At 47.2% G+C, this 21,638-nt stretch overlaps 1 protein-coding gene across 2 annotated transcripts in view; it reads left to right on the top strand.

The window, feature by feature from the left end:
- The window catches only part of babo (TGF-beta receptor type-1 babo), a 166,129-nt gene that overhangs the window by 104,326 nt on the left and 40,165 nt on the right, over positions 1–21,638 (top strand). For both annotated transcript variants that reach the window (XM_050194153.3, XM_050194154.3), the window contains exon 7: positions 21,329–21,610. In XM_050194153.3, coding sequence (XP_050050110.1) covers positions 21,329–21,610 — 282 coding nt within the window. The remainder of the gene's footprint in view (positions 1–21,328; positions 21,611–21,638) is intronic.

Raw genomic sequence — 21,638 nt, 5'->3', positions numbered from 1 at the left:
GAGGTCGCAATCCTGTGAACTGCCCTCAACTGCATCGTCCAGCTGGCACTTTACTTCGGCACGTAGATCTGACTCGACATGGGTGCTCGTGTCTGTCGGGTCAACAGTACCCTGTACCTCGCTAACGACCTCGATACCATGAGATGCGACGCACACGCGTGGTAACTGTGCCAATTTGTTCGCAGCTGGCCTAGCTGTCTCTACAGTCCTCTGTTGGCACAGCACCTCGTCGCTCTCACTCTGGCTTTTAACGGCCTCTGTTGCCACTAAGGCATCGTTAGCGGCTAGTCCTTTCTGTTCACCTATGAATGTGCAGCCAATCTCACAGGCACTACTCTTCTCGCTGGCTTTTGGCGAAAACCCGCTAGATACTTCCTCATTCTTTTGCTCTGTACTCTCTACAGAATTTTCAGACCGGCGTTGTCTTTGTTCCTTTAACTGCTGAAAATATTGTATCTGTTTTTCCAATGCTGCCTTCTCTTTCTCGTACATTTACTCATGCTCACGTTCTTGACGCTCGCACATAATCATAAGTTCTTGGCGCTCACGCTTACGTTCACGACGCCCACGCTCCCGTGGTTCTTGTATCACCTCCCAAACAATCTTAATGCTTTCATCATCATTGCCACTATCTTGAATTGCCTTAATGATAGCTGGCTTTTTCATCTGTTTGTCCGCCTCAACTCCGAAATCGTCGCACACCAACAACAAGTCTAACCTCGTCAACCTTCTAAGATCCATGGCAGCTGCTCCGATTAGTGGCTAGAACTGTTTTCCTTAATTAATTTCTGCAAACACAATATGCAACAAATTCCCGATTCCCAGAACTATCAAAATAAACACAACATTTGAAGTCTGGCGAATCAAAAGGAAAAAAACCACACGCTCACTTACGGTTGCAGCACCCTGCCATCTGGTTCATCGGTCCGCTCTTCCCGGTTCCTCAGGACTCTCTGGGTCGAAGGCTCGCTCTTCTTCGCTGTTCCCAGTTCCTTAGGATTTCTTTGGACGAAGACTCTCTCTTCTTCGCTGTTCCAAGTTCCTCGGGACTTCTTTTGGACGAAGGCCCTTTTTCGCTGTTCCGGGTTCCTCAGGATTTCTCTCGACGAAGGTTCATCCGTAGCGCTGCCACCAGTTGTTGGATCTCTTTGGACAAAGGCTCATCCCTAGCGCTGCCACCAGTTGTTGGATCTCTTTGGACGAAGGTTCATTCCTAGCGCTGCCACCAGTTGTTTGATCTGGAGGACGATCCCACCGCTGTCAACCAGTTGTAAGATTTGGAGGACAATCCCAATTGCTGTCCCCCAGATTTTTGGACCTTGCCGTTGGGTGCGGGAGTTGGCCAAGGTTGAGTAGGACGTCGGGATGAAAACTGGAGGTTTATTTACATTATTTACAGTGAGAGTACAAAGAAATTAACAGTCATAAAGTCATTACGGGCCGGCAGCAACTCGGACGCTGCGGCCCGTGGCAAGAAGCTCGAAAGAGATGAATGAAGGAATGCTCTCTTGCTGCTCCCGGTCTCTGGCTTTTAAGCCCTTCGGTGTCTCGAAGTCACGTCACGTTCGGCGAATCGGCGAGCCCGCTCAGGTGACGCCATTTTCGGCCAATTGGCGAGCCCGCTCAGGTGTCGTCATTTTCGGCCAATGGTAGGCGCCCGTGCGATTGTGTCACACTCGGCGCCGAGGGCCGCTCCTTGGGCCCCAATTGTCCGAGGGCTTACTTCTCTCTGCGGTATTGCCTTCCCGGCTTGCAAGCGCTGTCACAATAGGCGGATGGGGGCGACGTTTCAGTGCTGCAAAGCAGCTTTGCTCGGGACTTGCGTTACCTGGAACCGTGCCAGGCTCCCGCTACACTTTCGGGAAGAGTCAAGCCGTGAATTGCTCCACCTGCGGCACACGAGGTGGGGAACGCCAACTCGTTTGCGCGTGCCGCGCCTCGGGAACGGGGTAGATGTGCTCCTGTGCTCCTTAATTAACTGTGGCGCGATTCGGTGTGGTCTGGTGAACTCGAAGGAGGCTCAGGAAAAGGTCCCGTATCTAACAACCCGTGTACTTAGGCTTAGGTGCACATTAAAGAACCCCAGGCGGTCCATCCCATTCCAGGAGCTACACGGTGGAAATAAAGCCCCACAATCACCAAAAGTAGTGCCAATGACTTCCCTCCTCCTCCGCTCCACTCCCGCGCTCGGTGCAGCCTCAACAGTGGTGTCGCCTATGTTGTCCCTGCCGTAGCAGATGGTGGCTACACGCTACTGGAGGAAATCAGTGGAAAAGTTCATTCGAGCCCTGCGGAGCAGTTTTTGAGGCGAGATTTTGCTTTGTCAGTTGGTAACTGGTCTTGATAATGTCGTGTTGGAAATGCGCAAAAAAAAGAAAAAGAAATTGTGAAAAGGTCCATTATTTAAAACGTAAAGTGCCTGCATGTTAAGCGTTCTTGTTGCTGAAACACGACGCAGGCACACGGTGTGCTCAAACATACTTGTAATTACCTCAGTTCCAGGTTTTGACTGTGGGAAAGTATGTGTATGTGGTTTTGTAGGTTCATTTGCATACGGATATGTCGTCGGAAGACGACAACAATGAAGTGCGCATGTGAAGGCGCTGGCGGCTTTTGGCATGAGCGCGCCTTGTGGAACGAACATCTGACTTTGGTCAGCTACCCTGACCTGACTTTGGTCAGCTACCTGAGTTCAATGGCAGCTCTGGCTCTGGAGATCCTGGTATGGGAGGCTTCAATTCTTTTTCGAAGCTAACGACATTACGGACGCTTCGAAGAAACGTGCTCATCTGCTAACATTGTGCGGGGAACCGCTCCTACGCTGGAATTAGTGTCTGCAGCTATGTGCCTGTTTCCTTGACTTAATAAATTGTCGGCAGTCAACTACGGCTGTGCTGACATAACAATTGGCGACAAGGAAGACTGGACTCACCGCTACTTCACCGACGTCAAGGATCAACATGGCGACGCCTGACTTTGGTCAGCTACCCGAGTTCAATGGCAGCTCTGGCTCTGGAGATCCTGGTATGGGACGCTTCAATTCTTTACGAAGCTAACGACATTACGGACGCTTCCAAGAAACGTGCTCATCTGCTAACATTGTGCGGGGAACAGACTTACAACATTGTGTGCGCTCTCGTACAACCCAAGCAGCCCAGCCAAGTGAATTACGAGGAAATAGTCGAGATGCTCACGGCGCATTTTGATCTACAACCTTCTTAAGTCTTCAGCAGGGCGCGCTTCCAACGACGTTGCCAAATGCACGGCGAAACAGTCGGGGATTACGCGACAGCACTGGAGAGACTAGCAGCTGATTATAATTTTGGAACCAGTGCAGACACGGCTGCGAATCCGACAATGCTGCCTCTTGACGTAATGTTGCGTGACCGTTTCGTTTGTGGTCTCCGGAACAAGCAGGTTCAGCAACGGTTTTTCGCAGAAAAGGACTTGACATTCAAGAAAGCATTTGACTTTGCACTGTGATCTGAAAATGCCATTGAAGATCAGAAAAACGTGAAGGCGGAATTTAAGGGCATTCACGAAGCCAGCACAAGCATCTACAATAACGAAAAGCAAGGTAGCTCCTGTACTACATATACCCAAAAGAAGAATCAGAGCTGTAGGCGTTGTGACATGCAACATAGTCCGGACACTTGCAAGTTTCAGACAGCTTTCTGCAACTACTGCAAGAAACACGGACACATTCAAGAAGCGTGCATAAAAAAGCGGCAAGAGGCAAGAACCAAGAGGAATAACTATATGGAAAATCCACGACAAGGAACTTCGACAACAGCCTCAGAACCAGACGTGGCATTTTACAAACTGAACTGCTTAAACTACGCGACCAGCACACAGAAGGTCATGATGCAGCTATGCATGTCAAGTCCTTGGATATTGAGATTGACTCAGGTGCAGCCTGCACTCTCATCGGTGAGGCCACGTTCAAAGCCACGTGGACACATGACCCACCACGGCTTCAGACGAACAACATTCTCCTACGCACATGGTCAGGTCAGCCTCTTAGAGTTCTTGGGCGTGCAAAGGTGGAAGTAAGATACAGGGACAAGACATTTATATTACTGCTTGTAGTTGTCAAGGGAGCTGGGTGTAACCTCCTCGGATGAAATTGGTTTCCTCATCTGGGTATACAGATAACAGGCGTCAATGAAGTATTAGACGACGAACTTGTTTCCAAGCTTCTGGACTAGTACCAGTCTGTGTTTGACGAGGACATCTTGGGACATGCCGATCCTGCGGTACGAATCGAACTTGTGGAAGGAGCAACGCCAAAGCTTCTAAAAGCACGTCCGGTTCCCTTCGCGCTGCGGTCGGCTGTAGAGGTTGAATTGGATTGACTGCAAGATCAAGGCTTAATCGAGCCTGCGCAGCATTCGGATTGGGCTACGCCTCTCGTACTCGTTCGAAAGAAGAATGGTTCCTTACGGATTTGCAGTGACTACTGTTGTACAGTGAATCAGGTATCGAAGAATGCAGATTACCCACTTGCCACAACAGATGAGGTCCTTAGCCACTTGAGGGGCGGCAAGGTCTTCAGCACCCTGGATTTAGCATAAGCTTACCAGCAACTTCACGTGACACCACAGACAGCAGAGATATTCACACTGAACACGCTGAAAGGGCTCTACAAGGTAAAATGGTTGCCGTTTGGAATCTCTGCAGCACTAGTAATTTTTCAACGGTTCATGGAGACTATGCTGTCTGGCATCGTAGGCGTTTGTGCATACTTAGATGCGTGATCATCAGTGGAAAGGACGCCGTGGAACATGCTGTCAGATTCGAAGAAGTCCTCAAGAGGCTGCACAAGCTTGTCTATTAATAATAAAACCTCATTCAAGTGCAATCTGCGCCTAGGAAAAGACAAGTGCCATTTTGCAGTGAGACAAGTTTCATTTCTAGGACATGAAACAGGAATTGACGAAACAGGAGTTCATACCAGCGAAGAGAACGTTCGAGCTCCCATTGAGGCTCCAGCACCAAACTGCAAGCAAGTGCTGCAGTCATTTCTCGGAATGCTGGCTTTCTACAACAGATTCTTGAAGAACAGGGCAACAATTGCCAGCTGTCTCTACCAGCTCCTTCATCAGGACGCCACATGCGAGAAACTCGGCATCAAGAAGCATTTGACGAACTTAAGAAATTGCTTCTCAGCCAGACCGTACTGGCACACTACGATGAACGGAAGGAGCTTCTTGTCTCATGCGATGCTTCACCATACGGCGACCATCTGTCTCAACGTGACGACCAGAATAGAGAAGCACCGATCGCATTTGCATCCAGGACTCTAGGGCTGGCGGAACAAAACTATGCACAGTTGGACAAAGAAGGCCTTGCTGTAGTATTTGCAGCTCATAAGTTCCACAAATATATTGCGGGAATAAAGGTAACTTTCGTCGTCGCTGACCATCAGCCACTGCTTGGCATACTGGGCCCAAAGAAACCAACGGCTCATGTACATTCACCACGAATGACCAGATGGGGCATCAAGTTATGTGCGTATGACTACAACATTGTCTACAGGCACGGCAAGAGCCATCAAAGCACAGATGCGTTGAACCGATTGCCATTACCAGAACGCACCGATGAGCCATGGCCACCAGGCGACGTGCTATTGTTTGAAGCGTTGTCGAGACCGCTGTTTACAGCCACTGAGATAGCACGTCTGACACAACAAGACAGTATCCTGCAAAGGCTATACAAGTCAGTACAGAATGGTACCATGGAGAAACTCGCTGGAGGTGACTTCACTCCTTACCGACAAAGAGCGACTGCACTGGCAGTTCATCGTGACTGTCTCACGATTGGGTCACGGGTGATTATACCAAACTCAGCGCGATCTCACGTTTTGGAACGTCTACATGCTGGTCACCGAGGAATGGTAGCCACGAAGAAGTCTGCAAGAAGCTACATATTGGTGGCCCGGAATCGACAAGGTTATCGAAGAAACGGTTCGACATTGCCGTGAATGCCAATCAATGCAGAAGAGTCTGCCCAAAGTTCCTATTCCCACCTGGGACCGCCCCCAGATACCGTGGAACACTGTGCACGTTGATTTCGCGGTGCCACTGCACGGGCACACCTGCTTAGTTGTTGTGGACGCGTACACAAGGTGGGTGGAAGTCTGCCACGTGACACAACCAACATCCGCAGCTGTCATCGATGTACTCCGAAGTGTCTCGGCTACTTTCGGCATTCCCCAAAAAGTCGTCTCCATCAACGGAAGAGCCTTTATTTCTAGTGAGATAAAGCAGCTCTATGCGTCAAATGGCATACAGGCCATCACATCAGCAGTGTGTATCACCCTGCGACAAATGGCCAGGCAGAACGCTATGTGGCAGAACTGAAGAGAGCGCTCCTGATGGATACAAAGTGGTCCATACAGTGTCTACTTGCGAGGTTCCTGTATTGGCAACACACGGCAGTTCATACAGTTACAAGAATGACACCTGCAAGAGCAATGTTTGGACGAGAACTTTTGTGTCCCTTGACCTACTCAAGCCGGAGACGGAAACACAGGTCCATGAACGCCAGGAGATACTGAAGCAATCACGTTGCTTCTCAGTAGGAGAAAAAGTGCTTATCCGCCGGCTTTTAAGAAAGGTAGACTGGATTGAAGGTGAAATAGTGCGCCGCATCGGACCACGATCCTGGCTTATAAAGAGCGTCCTCGGAAAGGTTCGGCGTCGCCTCAACCACATAAAAAAAACGAGTCAGACTAGGCAAGCAACCCAAACGTCGACGGATTGGAGCATAGAAGACGAATTATCTGACGTTATGCCAAAAGTAACAAGTTCTGCTATTCCTCTGGTACTGGATGCACTAGATACAAAAGACACTTCCTCTCAACCATCGACCTCGACGTCGCGAGCAGCTAGAACGACGTGGCAACTGCAGCCACCAGAGGCTAGGCAGCCTCCAGACCGCTATGGAGACTTCGTCTAAGGAAGTAAGAACTGATATGTCGTCAGAAGGCGACAATGATGAAGTCTACGTGCGAAGGCACTGGCGGCTTTTGGCACGAACATGCTTCACGGAATAACGTCTCACCAGTGCTGGCTCCTACGCCGGAAGTAGTGTCTACTACTATGTGCCTGTTTCCTTGACTTAATAAATTGTCAGCTGTCAACCATGGCTGTATCAACGTAACACATACTTCAGGATACTTTTGTTCAGCAGGTGTGTGAGAGATTCCTGTTGTCTGGGGCCATTAATGCCTAGCAACAGGGCCACTTCTGCTCTGTGTCTTTTACAGATGTGTGTAGCTCATGCACAGGTTGTGGCGGCAATGAGCAACATTTTCACATGCAGACAGTATTGATAATTTGAACAATGTACCAGCACATGGAATCGTTTTTTGTTTATTTATTACAGTGCAAGTGGTTGGAATTTGATAGCGAGAACGAGCTTGATGGAACAACTGAACTGAGCTCTCGAAAATAATTACCCCCCCCCCATCAGCACCAGTAACACTTTTGTTGAAGTGCTTATTTTAGGTCTCTTTGATTTGGCTTGCACTGGCTGTACTAGCTCTGAAAAGTGCCGCAGTGGTGCCGAGTGGGTGCAGCGCCAGCAGCGCCGGTTCAGCAAATGCAGCAGGAGCCGCACTAGCGCACGACTGCAAAACGAAGACGGAAGTGCAGGCCTAGCAGACGCAGAGCTTTGTTTACGTGTTTTATGTGCACGTTGTGTATTGCTGGCACCGCTTGCCACGTGAAATGGCCCTCTTTGAAATTGCCATGGAGCTATTGGACTCTGAAAGCGACGACGACTGCGACTACAGTGACATTCACGTTGACTCCGATGACGAGTTCGACGATGTGTGTGTTTCGGTAGCCTGTGCGTTGGTACGAGGAGATGCAAATCGTGTGCTGGGGTACGAGAACGTGATATCCAGGTATCATGAGCACGAGTTCAAAAGATTGTTCAGGCTCTCTAGAGAAACATTTGACTGGCTAAGTGGTCAATACAGAGCTTTGACCTTCTATCCAAGTGCGCTTCAAGGGCGTCAAAAAATATCCGCTGAAAAGACATGCCTAATTGCTCTTGTGTATATCTGCTCGCAAATTTCGATGTACGCCATAGGAGACAAGTTTGACGTTGCAGAGTCGTCAGTGCATGCATGCGTGACGCGGTTCATCCACTTTTTGCACACACTTGCGGTGATGTTATATGCTGGCCAAGCAGTGCAGAAATGAATCGCATCAAGGCAGGTTTCCTCGCCAAGAGCGGAGGCAAAGGCCCTCGGAATGCCATCGGCTGCATCGACGGTTCGCACATCCAGATCCTGACTCCAAGCGAATCGACGCAGTCATATTTTAATCGCAAGAAGTGGCCATCTATAATTTTACAAGGGATCTGCGATGATAGAAATCGGTTTCTGAATGTTTTCATTGGGTTCCCTGGATCTGTCCACGATTCCAGCGTTTTGAAGAAGAGCCCTTTCTTCGCACGTGCAGCATTGGAATGTGGTGAAAACTACATTCTGGGGGATAGTGCGTATCCTGGGATGCCTTGGCTGATGACTCCGTTCACTGACAATGAAGCCTCACTTCCATCTTGGAAAAAATAAGCTACGCAGCCAGCAGAGGGTGTCCATCGAGAACACCTTCGGCATGCTTAAACAGCGTTTCAGGAGGTTGTACCTTGTGGATGCCAAAACTGTTGTACAGTCCTGCTATATAGTCATGGCAGCGTGTGTGCTCCACAACCTGTGCAACAACGAGAGGGACTTCTTCCAAGAGCTGACATCTTTACCACAAGAGGAAGATGTGGGTAATGACGACACTGAAGGGGATCTTTACTGCAGTCTCCCAGGCTACAGTCAGTCCCTGCGAGAGTTCATTGCAAAGGAGCAGTGCTAAGAACATGTCGCATCTCTGTGAATGCCATGCCAATGTGGAAAAGTGTTTTGTAAAATGATTTGTGTCATATATGAGGAATGTTTCCATTTGAGGTAAATTGAACATGCAGTGGTAGTGCAAGGCAACTTTATTCTCCCTGTTGTGACCCTTGTTGCTTTGCAATCAAGTCTAGCAGGCGATCAAATCTCTCCATGCGGTCTGCATGCCATTTTGCCCGCTCTTCTTCCCACTTTTTTCTTTCTTTTCATTCCTCAGCTCTCGCTTCAGCTTGTTTCTCTCTTGCTTGCCCCATTTTTTCCAGCACCTCCAAAAGGGGAGTAAGCTGTGACTTGCTGTGGCGTTTCCTCTTAGAGGCCGGGCTGTCCCCAACTATTGCAGAGTGTCTGTCCTCGACTAGCACAGGCAAAAGCTCGGCGGATGCTTCTGTGGTGCTTGTCCTGTAGAAAATATACACACAGATGCCACACCAATTCCAAGTTTTCCACAAAAACTGTCTTTCGCTTACCCTGAGCATCCGCTAGGGAGGATTGCCTTTCCAGGCTCCAAGAGCAATCGTGGGTTGATACTGTGCTCCTTTTCAACTATCTCCGCTAGTTCTCTGCGTAATGCGTGATGCACAAATGATCAACCGCATTGAATACCATAGTAAATAAGCACACTTACTCTTCATATTCGCAGGTCACGCTGTGGTGACCAGATGAACTGTTGTCCTTCTTGGTCCTCTTATATGCTCGGTCGAGTGACTTCCACTTATTTTCAATTTGTGTGGTAGTCATATTGCACATAAACTTTGTTGATAAGCTCGGTGAGTCTTACCCACAGAAGCTTTCTTGTGCTAAAATAAAAGCATAGCATAGTTAAGTACAAAACACGCTGCTACATGTGACTGAAATTTTGTGGTACCACTTCGATAGGTTCCTTTAGTACTTAAGTGTGCCGCTTTCTGGTACTCTGAAATCAAAATATTTGCATACTGGCTGCCACACATTTCAAACACTCTTGAGATAAGAATTGATGTACTAAGCTTAAACAAATCCTGTGAAGTATGCACGAAAACATTCCACTAACATTGTTGGAAGTATAAATTTGAGAAACAACAGTACACTTCATTGTTGCTCATAATATTGGTGGCAACATAAAATGAAACGTAAAAGACAACGTACCGGAGTTCTCTGCTCTTTCCCACCAAGTCCTTCATCTCCGTGTACTTGGAGATGAAGAACTTGGTTTTTCGAGTGCTCCATATCTCTGCTGCTGCTTCAGCGGACGCAGATGCTGCTGGAAAGGCGCCTGGCCCCACTCCATCGAAGCCGTCACCAGCGCAGGCTGGTGTCGGTGGTTGTGTTACAGGAGGAATATTTTCAACTTGTGTATCTTGGGCCACGAACCGGAGTGTCAAGCGCTGCCCGTCTGCGAAGACAAAACCTAATATTTGGAATTTGCACACAGCACAGCAGGATATCTCAGAAATGCTAAATGGACCTAAATCAATGCCGAAATTTGACGGGGACCTATGCGTTGAACGTGGCCAACCGCTACACGTGGCCGCGAGTACGAATAAAGCACAAACTGCCCGCTAACCACGCCTTCATCGAAAATATGCAGCAGCACTTGCCTGATGCCTCGTATATATATATATATATATATATATATATATATATATATATATATATATATATATATATATATCCATTTGTGTTTGCGTCCTTCAGTGCCGAGCTGTCGGGTTTGTAGACAAGCCTAACTTCTTTTTGGACGCCGTGAACGAGAACATGCATCGTCGTCTGCTCTTAACTGGCGGGCAAGTACGCCATGCTGCACTTTTCTCTGCACTTGCTCTGGAGCGAGTGCAGGCCGGCCGAGAACTCGTGCAGCGCTTCGCCAGTACCTTGATAAAACGAGGAGAAAAGTGTAGAGGGCGTGCGCCGCACCAGAAAAACGAGGATGGCGGTGCTGCACCCGCTGAACTAGTGCAGCCGGTGCAGCCAAATCAAAGAGACCTTTTATATCTGTATACTGCGTGCAGGGTGTCTACCAACGGGGAAAACCGGAAAACCGGGAATTCTCAGGGATTTTGAACAGTCTGGAAATACTCAGGGAAAACTCAGGGAATTTGTGCTTCTATCAGGGAAAATGAGCAGTAATTTTGTTAAAAGGGAAAAAGTTGTGGTAATGCTGGCTCGAGTAACAGAGAGGAATCGTTACGAATCCTCTTTGACGCCGTGTAGTCCGCTGGAGGAGTTGCCAGTGTGCCGTCAACGATAGACTTTCCTGACGGCAGAGGAACGCGAGGTGGCGTCGCTGCGTGTGGACGTGTCTCATCGGCTCCGTGAGTTTTTGGGTGTAGCGCCCGTTCTTTTTGTTATATCCCAGTGGCTCTTCCACGCAACATGTGTGAACTCACCAAGATTCTCTCTACGGCAGCTGGCTTGGCAGCCGGCTGCCAAGCCGGCTTTCCAGCTGGCTTTCCAGCCACTGCGGAGCTACACCAAGACATCGTTACCATCAACCCCACCACCAACACAGTTACCCTCAGCACGGAAAGCTGCGATCGCTTGAAAAAATATCTCCCCATCAAGTCGCTCACGGCCGACGGCCAAGAGCACGAAGTCACCTCCTACAGCGTTTCAAACTCCGAGACGTGCAAAGGCATTATCTACACCGACAGAGTATGCCTGGGAGAAGTTATCTATGAAAAACACATTCTACCCATGCTTCGTGAGTGCAACCAACAAATGCACTTTTTAGAAGCCAGACGAATGGGAAAAACTTCCGACGCAGTCCTCGTGACTTTCTTGGGAACGAAAGTTCCTTTTTGGGTCAAATATGAAATGGCGATGCTCCGGTGCAAGCCTTTTCGACAAAGAATGGAGGCCTGCACACGCTGTTGGAAAGTTGGACATCGACCGGACGTGTGCCCTACGCATACTGAGGATACTTGCCATAAATGCGGAACTGTGAATCCTCCGACTGATCATGTGTGCATTCCCAAGTGTGTACTATGTAGTGGAAGTCATGAGACTGGATCCATTCAGTGTGCACTACGATATAAGCCCAAAAATCTCACTCCCCAAGGTTGACAAGACTCCTCAATCCAAGACCAAGTCTTCTCCTTCGCTCAAGAAGCAGGGACCTCTTCCTAAAAAAAAAACAAGACTAAGATTGGCCTCTTCTATCCGCTGCTTCAACTAACAACAAATCAAGCTTTCCTCAGGTAAGCTGGGCATCGGTAGCTTCCCACAGCTTACCTAAACCTAAGCAACCTGATGCCCCAATCTACGCCCTCCTACAGCAGTTTCAGGAAGAAAATCGTCTTCTGCGTAAACAAATTCTCGACCTCCAAACCCCTTCTCCATGTACGACTACTACCACTCGATCTCAACCCTCTACTGATGAATAACCCACAGTAACTCCTCCCCCTGTCAGTGAGAATGGCAATCAAACTCTAACCATGGACACTTCTCCTCCTCCCACTATCATAACCGCCACAAAGCGCAAATGTATTGATGATGGGAGAGATACTTGGGAGGAACACGATAAGCTAAGTCGTTAACTCGCCACACAGATTAGAAACTCTAGCAATCGCTTTGAGGCCCTTGAAAAACGCATGGATGTCGTAGAAGCCAAGCTTGAGTCCCTCACTACTAACGTTCATAGCCTCAGTGCCCATATAAATGCTAAATTTAACCAGGATGACGAGCGACTTACCCAAATTGATGAGTGATTCAATCAAATTATTGAAAGACTCGATAGACTGAATGGCCGCATCCCCTAAGCACTCCAACCTAGTTGTGTGGCAGTGGAATTGTACTGGCTTTTCGAAAAAGAAGGCCAATCTCACACAACTGCTCGCAGTCATTGCTTTACAAGAAACGAATGGTTACGTTAAATTCCCCGGATACAACACATTCTAATGCAACAGATGTAAACATCCCAATACCGCGATCCTAGCACAAAAACATTTGACTGTTACTTACTCCCATTTCGAGAGTATCGACATTGATCCCGACTTCGTAGAAATACTTCCTAAAAAGACCAGGTCGGCTCCTATTTACATCCTTAACGTTTACAGCAGTCCCAGCTCTAAAACCACCGTTTTACTACCGTTTTTGCTCATGCTAAACAGGAAGCTCGGAGAAACCCGCTCCTCATTGTTGGCGGTTTTAACTCTCCAAATCAACTATGGAGTCACACTACTTCCACACCTAAAGGACGAGCTTTATGGACCCACATTCAGGATCATCAACTCACCCTCCACAATGACTTCGACTCACCCACTCGCTTAGGAAATAGTGTCTCCATAGATACATCACCAGATCTCACCCTCACCTCCCGAATTAACTTAACTAAATGGGAAAACCTTCAAATCAATTTTGGTAGCGATCACTACGTCATACAGATTTCTGTTACTTTCTCTCACGAGCCCTTTCACACTCTGCCTCCCAAACTTACGGATTGGGACAAATTTCGGAAAACTTGCGCAAATAATGCTTCCAATTCCATACTTGACCTACAGCAATGGGTTAGACAACTCCAAACGGACGTTGGCAATCGTAGTACAACTATGCCACTTGATGCTCCTTTTCAAACAGCTGACGCCAAACTATTACACATGTGGCAAGCGAAGGAATCACTATTAAAGCGGTGGAAAAGACGCCGCCATAACCGCAGGCTTCACATCCGTGTAGCTAGACTTGACGATGACATACAAGCATATGCGACCCAACTACTTAATCAACAATGGGGCCAAGCATGTGACAGCATGCATGGTAATCTCAGTAGTAAAAAGACTTGACAACTGCTGAGACATTTGCTTGGTCCCTCGACCTCGTGCACGCAACACAGTCACTACATCACTCAATTATTGCACAAACACAAGGATAATATTCCCCATCTTTTTCAGGAGCTTGCACGATTACACCTCCCTCCTACCACAACTCATGATAATTCAGATTATACAGGCGACGTTAATGAACTTCTCGACGCCCCAATAACGGACGCAGAAGTTCGACATGCCTTAGCTTCCCTTAAAACTACATCTTCTGCCGGTATAGATAACATAAATAATAAATTACTCCGAAATCTGGACGACGAATCAATCTCTGTCCTCACAGAATACTATAATCATTGCTTCGATAACAGCTCTCTTCCGAGCTCATGGAAAACTGCTAAAGTAATCTTTATTCCCAAACCCAATAAACCCTCTGACATAGCTAATCTTAGACCTATTTCCCTCACGTCATGCTTGGGCAAAACGCTCGAACATGTCATGCTTAATCGCTTCAATAAATACGCGGAAGACAATCAGTTATTCCCGCCAGAGATGATTGGCTTTCGCCAGTCGCTTTCTTGCCAGGATGCCATGCTAAGGCTCAAGCATGACCTTCTCACTCCTACGTTTAGTAAAGACACCCAAGCCATCTTAGGACTCTACCTTCGCGGCGCATTCAACAACATAGATCATGGATCTATCTTACGTGAATTGAATGTTATTAACTGTGGTAGAAAAATGCATGACTACATCCACGAATTTCTTACCAATCGGACAGCTGTCATAAGTCTCAATGATCAAACATCGCCCCCAATCACCCTAGGTAGCTTTGGCACTCCTCAGGGATATGTGCTCTCGCCGTTTCTATTTAACCTAGCTATGAGGTCTATTGCTGGGAAACTAGCACAAATACCGGATCTCCAATATTCTTTATATGCAGACGACATTACCCTATGGATTAAGGGTGGCTTGGATGGCTACATTCAAGATACCTTACAAGAGGCTGCAGATGCAGTGGCTATGAGAGCTGGGTTCATAAACCTCGAGTGCTCGCCCACCAAATCGGAGCTGTTACTTCTATCCGCAAATAAACGCGTCACGCCAAACATTCAGATTAACATAACGGGAAGCAAGTTCCCGTAGTAGATGAAATCCGTGTACTTGACATGCACATTCAATCTAACCGACTCAATACGTATACACTTCAAACGGTTACCGCCAGCGTAGGTCACACCACACGGCTAATAGGAAGGGTGTACAATAAGCACGGAGGTCTCCGCGAGGCAGAATTGCTAAGATTGGTACAGGCGTTTTCTGTCAGTGAAATCACATTCTCCCTTCGCTATCTCCACTTAACTAGGGCCGGGGAAGATAAAGTTCATTCACTGATACGCAGACTCTACAAATTTGTCCTTGGAGTGCCAAGTAGAGCTTCTACTGAGAGACTTTTGGCTACAGGTACCTTGAATACTTTTAGTGAGCTTGCAGAAGCCCACCTGACCGCTCAATACCAGCGCTTATCGAAAAAGCATGAAGGTAGGCACATCCTAAACTCCCTAAGTATTGCCCCAGCACCCATGACCAATGAGAAATTCAATATTCTCCATTCGATACATGAGCACTTTCATATCCCTCCTCTCCCTAAGAATATGAACCCTGTTCATCACGAACATAGAAGGCAACAACGAGCTAAAGCCCTGCAGAAAAAGTTATTTAACTACAAAGACGTGCTTTATGTCGATGCCGCAGAGTATCCGTGTGGACACAAATTCGCCATATCAGTCGTTGACACCACTGGCAGTATTGCGACGGGAGCATCCATTATAGCCTCTTCTTCGGAGGAGGCAGAGGAGGCGGCGGTGGCACTCGCCGCAACAATACCCAATTACTCTGTCATAGTAAGTGACTCCAAAACTGCCATACGCAACTTCGGAGCGGGTAAAGTTTGCAGCACAGCCCTAGCCATTCTATCTCGCAATCCACCAGCCCAACTTCCGAGTTTAATCTGGACACCTGCTCACGTAGGCCTAATCGGTAATGAAGCGGCCCACCTAAGTGCTCGAGCTTTCACGAACCGAGCACAGGCTAGACTAGGGGACGGTTCAGATGCCAATAATCTCCCTCCAGCATTCACTTCCAAAGACAGATTACTTACATACCACGACATTTGCGGGCATTACCGCCTGGGTCGCCTAACCCTCCCTCCTTTAATGATTCGGTCGTCAAGCATGCACGAGGTACTATGGCGTAAACTACAGACTCGCACTTTTCTATCTCCTGCCTTACGTCACAAAATTCACCCGGGAATATACCCTACTTCAGCCTGCAAGTTTTGTCCTGCTAGCAGAACGGACCTTAACCACATTATGTGGCAATGCAAGAACCACTCCCCTCCCGCTAACCTTTGTAGAGTTTTAAGTAGTAGGAAGCTGTGGGAGGCTGCCATGCACAGCTACAACCCCGAACTTCAGGAAGCTATCCTGAGGTGGGCTGAGGTGGTAGAGTAGTACCGCGAGTAGGATAACCTCCCTCACCTTCTTCCCGCAGTCCCTTTCCCTTTAAGATGGGATAAATAAAGTTGTCTCTCTCTCTCTCTCTCTCACTCTCTCTCTCCTGACGCCTGATAATTCAGACGGCTTCGCGGCGCCACCATGACCCCCCATAGAATCAATGTATAAGAACGTCTGAAATTTCGGACGCGAGAACCCTTCGCCGTCCGAGTTTTCGGACTTTTTGCTGTGACCGCCGGTTCTAAACAGCATTAATCAAAGCCACCACCATCGCCGCCATTTTGGTTACCTTTCCGCCTCGAACCGGAGCTCTCGCACGCGGATTTGCTGACAGCCATAGCCGCCACTGCTGCAACGCTAGGCCTAACTGCTTCAACGTTCGGTATTAGGCTTCTTGCCGTTCTGTGCCGTGTTTTTCATTGAAAGACTTCGCCGTTGTCAGCAACGGCACCCACTCCGCCTTAGTAGTGGTCCTCGCGATTTGTTTCGAAGCTCGGAAAGCAGGGCGCGTTGCACAGTGACGGTTCCTGAAAGTCAGCTTCGCCTCAGTACATCAGTGTTACGTGGTGAAGCATAAAAAGCGTGAGGGGGCAATTGCCATGAGATACAGTATGTATTCTTCAAATATACACGCGTGCACCCGCCATCTCCTGTCACAGTACAAGCACCGATATACCTAATTAGTGTACTGGCAGGCCTTCGGAGCTTTTTCGGATGTGCCTGCAGCGATTTGAGCCCTTAAAGAGCCCCTCACCTGGTCTGGCCATTTTGAGCCGACAAGCGCTGTGCATACTATGCGTGCTAACGATCGTGTCTGCTAAGTATTACATCGCTACACACCGCGGAAAGAGCTGAAATTTCAAATTGAATGCTGTCTGCCCTTCTCCTCGCGGGCGCTGTGCTCCCAGTCAGAGAGTGGATGTAATTGCACAAGTACGCCTATGTACAGTCGCGGACAGAATATTACGGACCATGAAATCTAAGAAAAAGCTGAATATCTCCGCAACCTGACAACGCAATCTGGTATTTGCATTTTGGACCTCGACTAGAATATGCTAACAACGTTGTCGTGGGCAGTTTTACTGGTTACTGCTACAGGCTGCTCGGGAATTGAACGTTTTCGGAGATCCCGTGGTCCATTTTATTCTGTCCGTGACTGTGCATCGCACTGCTGTGATGTCGCTCGTAGTGACATGTGGCTTCTAGAATCATTCAAGGGAACATCTGTTATTTGTGTAATCGGTTGCTTCAATAGACGAAATAAAGTTTAGAGAAATAATAAAACACACAAACAGAATGTCTGCTTGTTCTTGTTTTACTTTGCACCACTGCAAGAGAGCTGTACTTCCGTTTCGTCTGCATGTTCCCACGTCGTGCAGTCACACGCGCAGACAACGAAAGTATGTCATTTTCTACAACGTTCAAGCTTGCGATCATGCTTTATAATCCGCTTGTGTCTTCCTCAGTATTCATGTAGCACTGGCTGATACCGCTATTCAGGTGTTCTCGTGCGCAGCACGTGATTTTGTGTGCTGCGTGAAGCGACAAAAGTGCAGCAGCTCATGTGCGACGCCGTCAGAAGTGCACCGCGCAGTAAAAAAGAGTGGAGAAAAAAAAATGAAGGCGGGCCCGTGACATATGCGTCACGTGATCTTCAAACTCCGGTATGGGAGAATGCAGAGAAAGGATTTCGCTAGACGGGGCAAGTGGAAAGAGTGTCTCTCTGGGCAGTGGCCCTCGCCTCCTGAAATCATGAGTTCACGGTGCTGAAATATTTCTATCTTGACTATTAATGAACCAGTTTGAAAAATGTTCGCAGCAGTACGCTCCCTAGAGGGCACATAACTTCCAGCATATGACCGAAATTTGATGTGTGGCCTAGTGAAGGGTCCATTAAGGGCAGTAAAAGACATGCATTTATTTTTTTTATAACTGCCTCATTTTTTGGATGTTCTCGCGGCCCCTAGGGAATCCAAAAAATCGGACGTTGACTGTAGAACTGACCAAGAGGAAGCTTCAAATGGTCAATGGGGCTAACGCGCAGTGGAAGGAGGATGAGAACAGAAACGACCTACGCATTGAGGAATGAACGGGAAAGGAAGTGTGCCGCGTCTTCTTTGAAGGAGCTTGAGCTCAAAAAACAAAAGGACAGCTGCATCCAAACCAAAATAAACTCTTTAAAGCAGTGAAACACAACACTGAGTTTTTGTGTGTGTGCTGAGAGTATGTCAGGACAGTTGAGGTTTACTTACCAACTGTTGAGAGAGAATCTCACATGAGACAAAGTTCAGGCCTCATACCAATGAGCTTACTATGAGTTTATAGAAATTGCTCATATTCGAAAATATTTTCTTCCATATGCATCTTCTTTTTATTCGTATTTGAGGATGTACGACTCGATTTGCAATGGTTTTTACCATTGTTTTAAAAGATATTTTATTTGCTGAGCATTTTACTAACTCCACCCTTCCGTTTTCTGTTTGAATAACATAAACATTAGTCCTTACTGTTCAAACTGTGTTAAGTTGTTTTTTATTTTTTAACATGCTTACTAGAGAGTGGCAGCATCGGGCGACATGGTGTCAACCCGTCTTGACATAAAACGGAGTTCTGTGTCACACAGGGAATTTTGCAAAGGCACTCAGGGAAAAACCTGGAAAACTCAGGGAATTTGGAAATGTCAACTTGGTAGACACCCTGTGTGTGCATCTGTATTCTTTTGCGTTGTAAATTTTTGCAGGGAAACAGTGTTGCTTTAACTGGAACACTCCCCCCCCAAGGCACACAAGACAGAGAAAAAAAAATTGATTCTTGGGTTTTACATGCCAGAACCATGATCTGAATATAGGCACGCCCTTAATGGGGGACTCCGAATTAATTCTGACCAGCTGGAGTTCTTTAACGTGCCCCCAGTGGATGGGACATGGGCGTCTGCATATCGCCCCCATCGAAATGCGGCCGCCGCGGCTGCAATTTGTTGCCGCAACCTCCCACGATTAATTCGTCTGCGTGTACTTTCGTCACACTGGGCCGACAATGGCGGTTGGAGCGCGCTGGAAAGAAAAAAAATATATGAAAGTGTGACGTGTGCTTCCACGTAACACATATTGGCCAATGGAGGAGTGGAGGAGGCTGGGGCGACAGGAGGCGTGGAGGAGGAAACGCTGGGAAGAGTGAGGTGGCGAAAAGATCTAAGCATGATGCTACTTTTCGAAAATTGAGGGGCTTTAGATGGAAAGATAGAGTATCGAGTGTCATCCATGCTTTCTTGTGGGACGCGTATTGGACCGGAAGGCCGTCCATACTTTTGAAACAGAGTGGTGCTTTTGCCAATAATTGCCTTTGCATGATCTAGCCACATCCATTTGTGCAGCAAGCAAAACTGGGGCACACACCATGCTTTTTCCGCCCTGACATATACGGCCCATCATTGTCTTGTTTGACAGGATCTGCCAAAATAATGTCATTTCAAATTTGTCACCATCAAATATTTCCGACAGTGCAAGAAGTTATTGTGTACCTATTCGGAGAAGTACAGTTGCAGGGGTGTGGTGCGACGCAGTATTTGATATATCAAATGTGGCAGTAAATGGGAGCTTGATAGATGCTTAGTACAGCACTATGCTTTTGAAGGGGGTTTGCTAAGGGATGTTACAACTGTTCTATGTTGACAGTTATTCAACATACTCTGGTTCAATACATTCTGGTTCGACTATAATTGCTTAAATGAAAAAGCCGCCACACGGCCGTGTTAGCCAAGATATGGCATTCTCCTTTGGAAGTTAAAGGGACACTAAAGCAAAACAATAAATCAGTTTAGACTAATGAAGCATTGTCTGAGAACCCTGCAGGCAGTCATTTGAAAAAAATAGTTTGATTATTAGATGAGAAAATGAAGGTCCAAGTATGAGTATTTGAATTTCGCGCCAGAGCCCCAGTGCCGGCACGTCAGCGTGACGTCAGGGATTCCAAAGTATGTTTTAGCATTTGGGCCGCGTTGGCTGAATAAAGGTTCCCGAAACTTTCCATGTTTAATATTTGGTTCCTTTAGAACTCAATGTAGTCAATCTGTACCGCTATATATAATTAGTAGGCCCTAGAAGATGCCATCAAATTCCAAGACGTCACAGTCCCCAGGCGCGGGAACTTAAGTAGGCGTCGCCACCCGTATTTCGTTCTTGCACTTTTTCTGGTTACCAAACGTCATATTGTTGTAAGAGTGGTATTTTTGGTGTTGTAGGACGGTAATTTACTGATGCAGTAGAAATCAGTTTTCACTTTAGTGTCCCTTTAAGTAAACCATGGTCCAGACTGAGAAAGGTATTCAATTTTAATGCCTTGCACCTTTTCACTCGGGAGTTCTTGGGTCTGGAAAAAGTGTCCACAAATGTAGACACTGATAGCGAAGAGGTTAAGAACACCTTCTGGCTCATGATTGTGGTCACTTCCTTTTGTTGAAAGTTAGCACCCTCTTGCATCAATTTTTGGCACTCTGCACATAGTGCATTCTGAAGGTTGCCCAGAAATTAGTGCACGGCCAAATGCCACTGAATTAATGAGTGTCTGATGCCATAGCATAATGCATACATCTTCTGGCATCAGATTCTTAATTGATTTTTCTAATTAATGAACATTGAATTTTATTTTCTCAGGTTAAATATATGCTACATTGATGAATGCTGTGATGGCTGGAACCCTGGCTGCCTAGATACTTTCATATTCTCAAGGAGCCAAAGACTCAACTTGGCAGGTGCTCTTACTGAGCTGCATGACTTCCCAAATACGAAAACAGTCGCTTGAATGGCATGATGCCATACAAGGGTTTCACGCAAAATTGAGAAGGTGAAACATTAACATGTATTTTCTCATAAGCTAATACTGCGAAATAATGTAGTTTTGAAGTAATACTTTATCAGTTAAAATTTATTTAATGTTTTCTCTTTAGTGCCCCTTTAAAAAGCAGAGATGTAGATGTGAAGTGAAATGGTATCCAATAGAACAAACAATTTGACCAAATTGAACATTTGCACTTCTGCTGAGAGTGGAGCCTCTTGGGGAGTAGTGCAAAAGCAAAATAAATCACTGAGTGTACCAAGGGAACAGCAATGGTAAAGACCGTCAGTGTGTGGAACAGATACGAGGATGATACTTAACCTTTGTACCTGCAGGAAAACCAGCCATTGCTCATCGTGACATCAAAAGCAAGAATATTTTGGTGAAGAGCAGCGGGGCGTGTGCCATTGCTGACCTGGGACTGGCTGTGCGTTATGACTCTGCCACCAACTCGGTAGACATCCCACCAAACCCACGTGTAGGCACCAAGCGCTACCTGGCACCTGAGGTGTTGGATGAAAGCATCAACATGAACCACTTTGACTCGTTCAAGCGTGCTGACATCTATGCCCTGGGGTTGGTACTTTGGGAGATTGCCCGTCGCTGCAACATTGGAGGTGGGTCAGCCACATTTCGTCTGGTTTT

Source organism: Dermacentor andersoni, chromosome 1 (assembly GCF_023375885.2).
Source record: "Dermacentor andersoni chromosome 1, qqDerAnde1_hic_scaffold, whole genome shotgun sequence".
In the NCBI taxonomy this organism is placed as follows: Eukaryota; Metazoa; Arthropoda; class Arachnida; order Ixodida; family Ixodidae; genus Dermacentor; species Dermacentor andersoni.
The sequence above is the reverse complement of the archived record's forward strand: the minus strand, read 5'-3'. Positions and strand labels throughout refer to the sequence as shown.